The 10,623-nt window shown below is 41.6% G+C and overlaps 1 protein-coding gene across 1 annotated transcript; it reads left to right on the plus strand.

The window, feature by feature from the left end:
* The first annotated feature begins 942 nt into the window (after window positions 1–942).
* On the plus strand, window positions 943–8,333 carry abi3b (ABI family, member 3b). Its single transcript, XM_047376420.1, has 5 exons — window positions 943–1,279; window positions 1,359–1,526; window positions 5,639–5,818; window positions 5,907–5,959; window positions 7,033–8,333. Exons 1-5 carry the CDS (start codon window positions 1,136–1,138, stop codon window positions 7,739–7,741), a joined length of 1,254 nt encoding a protein of 417 aa, XP_047232376.1. The 5' UTR covers window positions 943–1,135; the 3' UTR covers window positions 7,742–8,333.
* Window positions 8,334–10,623: the final 2,290 nt, after the last annotated feature.

Genomic DNA, 10,623 nt, shown 5'->3' on the forward strand with positions numbered 1-10,623 from the left:
ATAACTCATTCCTGTGCAAAAATAAGCTTGTAAAACTTTTTATCTGCCTCCTGAGTGATTTTTTGCATGTGGCTCAAGTCCATCAACAAAACGATGACACAAATCCTGCTACTGGTTTTCTGCATTAAATGTCCAAATATGGGTCGGAGATGACCAAACGATTTGTTAAAGCAGGAAACTGAAATTTATTCATTTATAAATAAAGTTGGATTTATTACACCCTAAAAGTGCATCCATGGGAGATTTTCAATATGAATACTACAATACAGTCTCACACTTGCCAAAAAAAGCAGAGAAAGAAAATGTGAAGGTATGTAATTTATTACATCTGACCTAAAACTAACACAGCTTTTTTTTTTTTTAAAAAAAGGACATCAGACTGACACTCAGACATGGTGGTGGCAGTATGATGGAAAGTTGCTGCTCTGAGCTTCAGGACCTGAAAGACCTGCTATAATTTGTGCTCTCTACCAGAATATCTTGAAGGAGAATGTCCAGGCAGATGCAGCTATTAGCTTGAAGCACACTTCTGAAGCAAGCCCACCTCTGAATTTTTGCCCCCAAAGTGGGAGCAATTACTTTAACACATAAAAACAGCTTGTTTTGGTTAATGTCTTCCCCTTAATAAATACAATCACTATTTAAAACACTTTTTTCACTTGGTTTATCTTTGTCTGATATTAACATGTAGAAGAAGCCTGTAAGAATACAAGTTTTTCACACCTTCAGTTTTAGGATCTAGAAGTCATTTTCTGTGGGCAATACTGACCTCTAGTGGATTTTAAAAATATCGCTAGTGCGGATTTATGTTGCTTGGAGGCACGTCTACTATAATAAAGAATTTCGTTGTGTAAATTGTAACCTATGTGAAAAGGTATTGTGCGAAATAATAAATGTATATATTTTCTGTAAGGAAGACAGGTGTTTCCTGTTTCCCAGACTCATTCAGGTCCACCTGGAGCAGCCCTGCCCTGAGAACAGCCGCTCTGAAATCTCCCCCCTGAGGGATTTTCCGCGTTCTCCGCCGACAACACCTCCCTGCGTGGAATGATCGAGCTATGAAAAAACTTTTCCATCCTCACCGAGCAGCGCCTGGTAGTTTCCTATAGAAGAAAACATTTTTCCAGCAATAGCCATGGGAGAAATGACAGCACCAAACAGCTTCTCAGAAGTTATAACTCGGATATTACAGAAGGCGCCTGCTGACAGGAAGGATCTGGTTGAAAACCACAGCAACCTTCTTCGAGTGGCAGATTACTGCGAAAATAACTATCTTCAGGTGAGCGAAGACCACTCTGGGCAGTTAACATTGCTGATTAGGCATGATATGATTTCTGTATGTGTTAATGTTGCCACAGGCAGATGATCCAACCAAAGCTGTTGAGGAGACCAAGGCTCTGACCACCCAGGCTTTAGCCAGTGTCACCTACCAGATCAACAGCATGGCCAGCACCGTGCTCAGGCTGCTGGACTCCCAGGCCATGCAGATGAAAGACATGGAGTCTTCAGTCAACCTGGTGTCTCTGGTGAGACACACACACACACACTCATATCAGAAGCTATAAGGCGGAAATAAATACAGGGAAGAGCTCTTTTCTACAGGTCATTTTCGTACTATTTATTAGATTATTATAAGGTGTGATAAATTAGAAATATTCATTCCTGTCCATGGCTCACAGCTAATAAAAATCCAAAATTCTGTTTCTCAGAAAATTACAAAAAAGAACATTTAATACAGAAATGTAGGCATACTTAAAAGTATGTCTATGTACTGTACTGTACAGTACTGTCTCTCCTAGACATAGCTACTGACTGAGCTTCTACTGTGACTAACTGGATGTGCTCTCTTTCATCCTCTGGACTTGAATACTGGCTCAGAGTTCATCTGCTTAGCTGTCTTTCTCTCCTAGATGAAGCACTATAGGAGCTACAGCCAATAACGTTTCAATTTTCTTTCATATTCAAAGTACTCCTGGATCAGTGCTTCTTTGTTCTCTTTGCGTCTCTGCTCTGTTCTCTCAAACCCCCAGTCGGTCGTGGCAGATGGCCGCTCACACTGAGCCTGGTTCTGGTTCTGCTGGAGGTCTCTTCCTGTTCAAAGGGAGTTTTTCCTCTCCACTGTCGCTACATGCATGCTCAGTATGAGGGATTGCTGCAAAGTCAATGCAAGCAACTGTCCATTGTCTCTACATGCTCATCCAGGAGGAAGTCACTGATTCGATGCAATCTGCTGGGTTTCCTTAGATAGAAAACTTTGAACCAATTTCAATTATAAACTGAATCCGATTGTACTGTTTGAGTCAGGATTAATTGGAATGTATGTACCTGACTTGAAATCTGTATGACTTGATTTAAATGACTTTGTAAAGTGCCTTGAGACGACATGTGTTGTGAATTGGCGCTATATAAATAATTTTTTATTGAATATACGCTCAATACTTGGTCATGGGTCCAGTTGCATGAATTACAGTGCAGTGTGGCATGGAGGAGATCAGGCTGTACTCTGCTGAGATGTTGGGGAAGCTTGCTTTAGAGGGCGACCTGAATCCCATCTAAATGCATATCATATCTCAGCTGGCAGAAACAATCCTGCTGGACATTCATAGTGGTATTGAGTGGGTAATGTGTTAGGAACATAACGATGCCACATGATTTGATGAAAATGATCAACCCACAGAGGGCTGAACAACTGATGCAGCAGACTGGTCCAATCTGCTGAAATGTTAGGGCAGCAACTATGCGTGGTCCTCAGTAGCTAGTATGGCCCCATGTGCTTGTAGGCATGCCTGATAATGTCAGGGCACGCTCCTTATGAGTTAACAGATGGTCTTCTGGAGTATCTTCTCCCAGATGCTGACCAGGTCATCACTGAGCTCCTGGACATTCTGAGGTGCAATCTAGACAGATGGACCTAAACATGGTCTGTAGGTTTTAGGTCAGGGGAGCTTGGGGGCCAGTCAATGGTATCAGTTCCTTTATCATCTAGAAACTCCCTGCATACTCTTGTCACATGAAGCTGAACATTATCATGCATCAGGAGGAACTCAGGAACCACTGCACCAGTGAAGGTTCTAACAATGGTTCTAAGAACTTCATCCTGATACCTGATGGCAGTCAGGTTGTCATTTATCCTGTACATGTCTTCATGTATATTCCTCCCCAGACCAACACTGACCCACTGGGGTCAAACTGATCCTGCTGAACAGTGTTGCAGGCAGCTTAACGTTCACCGCAGCTTTTCCCGACCCTTTCACGTCCTTTACATGAGCTCAGAGTGAACCTGCTCTCCTCTGTGAAATCAACAGCGTCTACTAGACGACATCTGGCCCTCAGGCCTCACTTAATGAAGTCTGCTTCTAATGGTTTGGTCAGAGACATTTAGCCCAGTGGCCTGATGGAGGTCACTTTGTAGGGTTCTGACAGTACTCATCTTTTTCCCTCTTGCACAAAGGAGCAGATAGTGGTCCTACTGATGAGTTAAGGACCTCTGATGGCCCTGTCCTGCTCTCCTTGAGTAACTGCTGGGTCTCCTGAAATCTCCTCCATGCTCATGAAACTGGGCTGGGAGACACGGCAAAACTTCTGGCAATGGCTCATATTGATGTGCCACCCTGACGAAGTGGAACTGCCTGTGCAGCCTCTGTAGGGTCCTGGTACCGCCTTATGCTCCCAGTAGTGACACTGGCCCTGGGAAAAATGTCTGTGGCATCCACCTACATAACCTTGCCTCTTTTGTTGCCCCTTTAGTTCACCTGTTGTTAATTTTGATTACCACCCAAACAGCTGAAACCGAATAAGCACTGCTCTACTACTGAACTGACCAGATCAATATTTCAAAAGTTTAACTGACTTGATATTAAACTCTGATATGAGTTCCTCTCTGAAATAACTAAACTTCATGAAGATAATTAAATTTATTCAGATGTACCTGAGTTCTGAAGAATAGGAAGGGTACTACATTGAACATTTTCAACAAAAATTAATGTCAGTAAATAAAAGCACAAAGGATTTAGATATAGATAGTATTTAAAAAACTGTATTGATCAGATAATAACTGCCACTTCAAACCTGGTATTTAACATCTTAAAGAAGTAGCCTGATGTATGAAAGGTAGAACCTGGTGGAGACAAAAGTGACCAAAAGTTTCCAAATTAGTTTCTAAAGTAGGAGTAAGGAATAAACAATAAATACTACCTTTGTGAAAAAGAAAGAAATACATTAATATACTACCCATATTTGTTGATTAAATAACAATAACAGCAATAAATGGAAGCTATTTGATTCAGGATTTTGCACAAATGCTATTTTTTCACAGTAATTTACTTTCCAGCCATAGCATTAAAACTGCATTTGATAAGCTACGTCTGTAAGGCAGCGGACTGTAGGCTGGCTACCTGAGCAGATAGCCCAACTAATTATCCAGCTAATATCACCTTATTAAACCTGCTTTACTCTCTCTGTATAAGGGATAATATTCCATGCATACAGCCTTTACAAACATCTACTAAAAGTAGCTCTTCATTTTATCTTTTTGCTCAAGTCTGTTCATCAAAATCAAATTCAATCAATATTGTTGTAGCAGTAGGAATATGTGTTGCTTTTCTGTTTTAATTCAAAGCAATTCAGTCATGTTTGGTTTAAACATTTTTTTAAACTGAGCTTTTATCCGAGGTCATCATACTGTCAAGGTGTGGTTTCGGATCGGACCAAATTGCAGACAAGAGCTCGGCTGGATCATCTTTATGATTCATCGGTTAATTTACTAGATTCAAAAAGGTAGCAAAAAACACTGCAGGACTGAACCAGAGTCCAATTACAAAAACTCTCAAAATCACTGCATTGGTCATAGCATGACCATGGGCGAGAACGAAGTATGACAAACACAAGGAACCAGCCACGAACAAAGACACAAAACCAACTTATATACTGTGACATAACAAAGGCAGGTAATCAACGGAACAGGGAACAGGTGTGACAAGGAGGCAGGGAAGCAGAAGGAACAGATGAAACAAATACAAAGGCTGAGGAAGAGTGAAGGACTAATAAACAATAAACAGAAAACACAAACTCAGCAAGATCATAAATCAGAGGAGGAAAAAGAACTAGAATAACTATGAACTAAAGTACACAGAGAAACTAGAGGGAAACCATAAAAACAAAAACAATAACCTAAGAATAAACAAAGAGCCCACAAGAAAAATCTAAATTACAAAATAAACAAACCAAATGTAAACAATAACTAAAGCTGGGATAAGAACAAATACCCTACCATAAATAAAACACAGAGATACTAACTAAGAATCCAAGGATGAATAATCATAATAATAATAATAATAATACCACAAAAAGTAATAAGAAAGCAACCACAAAAGAAACTAAGAGCTAGAGGAAGACAAAACACACACGGAGATGGTACAGGGAGAAAAAGGAACTAATAAACATGAAGCCAAAACAAAACTAGAAACAACTAAACAAAAGTAAAAACACAAAACAACAAACTAAGTCCAAAATATCATGTCCTGACATATACGTCCAGAACTTTGTACCGGCCCATGTCTCGAACCCAGTCAGACCCACTTAAAGATTTACGGGACATTGTGGCTATTGGTGGTTTTGTTGACTGTGTGTTCTGATCCAGGCTGCCGCGATCCACCTTGAGAAGGTGGCCAGGAGGAAGATCGGTCCCTTCACCACACCCAAAGACAAGACCCAATCAAAGCCCAAGGCTCCGCCCCCTTCAGGCAAGGAGCCAGAGGAAGGTTACCTGAGAGTTCCCATATCCTACACAGTCCTGGACTCTGTTGGACACTATCTCCAGGTGAAGTATGCTTTAGTTTGAGAAATATTTCCTCTTTTCATAGTTTTTTCACTTTCAGTGAACTTCTACAATTACCCCCCACCCTCAGGTCAAAGAGCAGCAGACCACAGAGAACATGGTCAGAACTGAAGATCCCTCAGTGTATGTACACATAAATGTGCTTTTTACTTCAATGTATTTTGTTGGGATTTTATGGGATAGACCAACACAACGTAGTGCATAATTGTGAAGGGAAAAGAAAAAGACACATGGGTGGATGGATTAGTACTGTCTTAGTGCTGTAGAACCAAGTTTTTTTGCAGTTAGGGTTGTAGGTGTTTGGTGTTATGTCTCTACTCTCTTTTTACATCTAGAGACTGAAATCTTTGTTCATTCTTCTTCGAAATAGCTCAGACTTAGTCAGATTACAAGGAGTGCATCTATGAACAGTAATCTTGAAGTCCTAGATTTAGGTCTGGACTTTGACTACGCTATTCTAACACATAAATGTGCTTTGATCTAAACCATTTCATTGTAGCTCTTCCTGCATGTTTAGGGTTGTTGTTCTGCCAGGAGGTGTATCTCCACCTAGGTTGCAAGTCTTATGTAGCCTGTAACAGGTTGTTTTCCAGTATTGTCCTATCTTTAGTTCCACCCAGTTTCACCCATGCTGACCAATCTGAACTGAATTTAGGGTTAGCTTCCCTGTCCTCAGTGAAGAAAAACATTCCCACAGCATGAGGCCACCACCACCATGGTTTATCTCTAGGATGGTGTATTCAGAGCGATGTGAGGTGTTAGCATTTTGGCTGTACACCATGAAGTCCAAATTTGGTCTCATCTTTCTCCTTCCTTTCAATTCCTGCAATTATACTGAGAATAAATCAAACAAAGGGAAACCTTGCTAACTAGTGACTTCTGAAGGCAGTTGGTATACCTGGATATTATTTTAGGTTATCAGTAAAGGGGGCTGAATAGTATTTTACCACTATTCCATCAAGGCCATATTAGAGGAGGGGTTTGACAAAAATATGTCTTCCACTTAAGCTGTAAATCTCTACAGCTCCTCCAGTTACCATCAGCCTCTTTGCTATTTTTTTTTAGAAAGATTCAAAGGTTATGAATATTTTTGCTAGCCACTACATTGGGAAGACTTTTTCCACAGACTTTCATAACCGATTTAATTGGACATGTTTAGAAGTCATGACTGCTCTCCTTTTGTTTTGCATCAACAGGTCCACCCACGGCATCGCTGTACCTCTACCTTCTATACCCACTAAACCCACAGGGAGCGGTCTGCTTCCCCCACCGCCCCCTGTTTCTGCCACAAACTTGCCGGCTCCTCCTTTCTCAATGGACAATAGCTTCCCTCCTCCACCCTCCTTCCCCTCCCCTTCAGATCACCCCCCACCTCCCCCTCCACCAACCATCAGCCTGTCGGGCAACAGCCTCCTGCCTCCACCTCCCGCTGCCTGTAGCACCAGTCTACCTCCTCCTCCTCCTCCTCCTGTGTCAGCAGTTACATCCCCTCCTTCTCCACCGACCATCAACCTGTTGGACAACAGCTTCCTGCCCCCTCCTCCACCTCCTGCTGCCAGCAGTACCAATCTACCTCCTCCTCCTCAGTCAGCATCTGTACCCCGTCCTCCTCCACCAACCATCAACCTGTCGGACAACAACTTCTTGCCCCCTCCTCCACCTCCTGCTGCCAGCAGTACCAATCTACCTCCTCCTCCTCCTCCTCGGTCAGATTCTGTACCCCGTCCTCCTCCACCAACCATCAACCTGTCGGACAACAGCTTCCTGCCACCTCCTCCGCCTCCCGCTGCCTACAGTACCAGTCTACCTCCCCCTCCTCCTACTCCTGTGTCAGCATCTGTACGTCCTCCTCCTTCAACAACTAGAGGTGTGCCACCACCCCCTCCCCCTCCTCCGCTCTTCTAGATGGTAGATTGTGATCGGTCAAGTGGGTTATTGCTGTTGGAGTTGCCTTATAATTTAGAAGAAGTAAAGTAAAGTAAAGCATGGAGGAGTGTGTGTGCAGCTGATTGAACCCTGAGCTCTTTCATTTGTGATTAACACCAAAGAATCTAAAAAGAGTCTAAAATGATGTTTTTCTGCGTGTGAAAATCCTTCCGTCAGCTTTCCGTTCTTACAGAAAATCAACCACAGAGATCATCCCAACGTGTCCCGACAACACCTCCACCACATTCCTTGAAAACAAGCTGAAACAAGGATTCCTGTGTTTTTGTCATCACCACGCTATGGTTTTCTCCTTTACTATAACATCCATGCCTCATCACAATGAGTAAAATTTTAAACGGCATTGATCTGTGGCTTGACCCCAGCAGTGGTCACTTTTCTGTTTGGTAAAAGTGATTCTAAGTCAATGACTTCAGTGTGCTCTGTGTCTTCAAACAGCCCACTGAGGGTGGGAATTGTCTGTTGCAATTCACAGGTAAAGTCTCTGTTTTTACTGTGTCTCACAGTATCAGATATACTTTACCGTACAAATAAAGCTCTTGATGCAGATGAAGAGGATTTTTTAATATGCTGGTCTGAAGTTGCCTGTTAGAATGGCCCTTGGCAGCTGATTAAGGCAGGAGGCTTGAGGCAGAGAAAAGGTGCAGACCCACTGGGTGTTTAATCACCAACACTGAAGACATACACGTAGGAGACCCTGTTACACAGGTCACACATTGTCACAGCTACAGCCACACTCAGGTTGTTAACCTGCAACCTTTTATAGCCCCTCCCATTAACAGACCTACCATGACAGGTGAAACAAACATATACACTAACATACAGACAACATAGCTAAAACATCACTTTATTTAACAAACATTATTACTAAACATCTCTAAAACAAGTCTCTACCTAGGCTTAAGTCTTTAACACTAAACTGCATACAATTTACTCCTCCCCTTCAATTTATTATGGTTTCTTCCGGAACCTTTAAAACAGGAGTGGGGAACCTACGGTCTCCAGGTCGTATACGGCCCTTGTAATCCTTTTGTCCGGCCCGCCAAGCAATTCCAAGTGAACAAATAAAACAATTAAGTTTTGGCGAAGAAAAAACCCATAAGAAATGGTATTTCTGATATATAAGCGTCAGTAATGCAGATATTCGAGCCAGGATCAGGGTCAGTGAACACAACATGAAATGGACAGGTCTCAATCATGGCAACGGCACAAAAAAAAAAAGAAAAGTAGACGCAGAATGTCGTGTTTTTCAAAAGAAATAGATGAACAACTATTTTTTCGTCGAAATGAAAAGCAAACCCGTGTTTAGTTTGTGGGGAGGTGCTGGCAGTGATGGAAAAAGTCCAATATGGAGCGCCATTACAGGAGTAAGCATTTTGAACTGGAGGAGCCAAGAAGGCAGTTACTGACTGATAAAGTTACAGCGCTTCGTCGGAGTTTGGATGCGCAACAATCAACGTTTATAAGACCACAGAGCGACAGAGACAATATTATAAAAGAAAGTTTTGTGGTGAGTGAATTAATAGCTAAGAAGTTGAAACCTCATGCCAAATGGAGAATTTGCTGCTGTAGAGCTGCTAGTTCCTGACAAAGTAAAATTATTTGAAAGCATCAGTTTGTCCCTGTTAGGAATAACCTTTATTAATATGATCATAGTTGTTTTTCCCATTTATACCATAGTGAAATAAAGTATAATTTCTAATGTTTCCCTTTTGTTACAATAGGATAAGAATGCTCATCGACACACAGTACAAGGATAAATATGGAAGCAAATCGTTACCATATTTCAAATGAAAAAGCATTTCTGAAAATGCTTTTTCATTTTAAGAATGTGGCTGCATTGTTTGACTCATAAATGAAATTAGTAATCAATAATCTTATTCATTTTCTTCTTCAAGACAGCTCATTCTTTCACTTAATTAAAATGAAAAAGAGAAAGACATTTGAGATTTATTTGTCAAAATGAAAATGAAAAAGCATTTCCAGAAATGCTTTTTCATTTTAAGAATGTGGCTGCATTATTTGACCCATAAATAAAATTAGTAATCAATCATCTTATTTGCATTTTCTTCTTCATGACTGCACATTTTATGCCATAATCAAAAAGAAAACAAAGCAGATATTGCTTTTTCGTTTTTGTGGTCTGCCTGCAAAGTACTGCCCAGAACTCGAAAACGAAAAAGCATTCCAAGCGGCAGGCGCAGCAGAGTGACGTCAGCCGCCGCTCTTCCTCAGTTCCCTGCTGACCGAGCTACCCATTTCTGTAAATGCTTTTTCATTTGAAATATGGTAACGATTTTCTTCCATAGATAAATGGCCCAAGGTTTGTCATAAATGACCTGAAGCTGGGGCACTGGGTTTGATAGTGGAGCAGCTGGTATAACTGGTATGATTAGAAAGCTACAGCACACTTAGATTAAGGATGGACACCCTCTACTACACAAACTACCAGATAGACACCACAATGGTGACACAGTCTACTGATAAACACTGAGGGAGGGAACATCCATTGCATTGGAGTGCCAGATATAAAAACTATGTGACCTTCTATCGAGGCTCTTTGTCATCCTCTAACAGACGGCGACGATCCGAGATCAGCGCTGATCTCTGTAATCATTCCTCTGCCTTAATTTAGATTAAAGGAGATAAAAGTTAGAAACTGTTTGAGAGTGGTTCCTTTAAGAGTCAGTGTTAGATATAGTGTGTGATTGCTTCTGGAGTCAAAGGACCGGAGGAGCTCCGAGACGTCTGACCGCCAACAGGGTGCGGTAGCTCGGACATCCCAAAGAACTGTTGCTGACAGAATCACTGATATGGCAGAAGATATGTAGGAAACGCTAAAG

Source organism: Girardinichthys multiradiatus, chromosome 10, assembly GCF_021462225.1.
Source record: "Girardinichthys multiradiatus isolate DD_20200921_A chromosome 10, DD_fGirMul_XY1, whole genome shotgun sequence".
Taxonomy (NCBI): domain Eukaryota; kingdom Metazoa; phylum Chordata; class Actinopteri; order Cyprinodontiformes; family Goodeidae; genus Girardinichthys; species Girardinichthys multiradiatus.

Bases quoted from the DNA above. Each gene is read 5' to 3' on its own strand.
- abi3b (XM_047376420.1), top strand. From the start codon at position 1,136: ATGGGAGAAATGACAGCACCAAACAGCTTCTCAGAAGTTATAACTCGG. The intron at 1,280-1,358 runs GTGAGCGAAGAC...ATGTTGCCACAG, and splicing joins GCGAAAATAACTATCTTCAG to GCAGATGATCCAACCAAAGC. The intron at 5,960-7,032 runs GTATGTACACAT...TTGCATCAACAG, and splicing joins AGAACTGAAGATCCCTCAGT to GTCCACCCACGGCATCGCTG.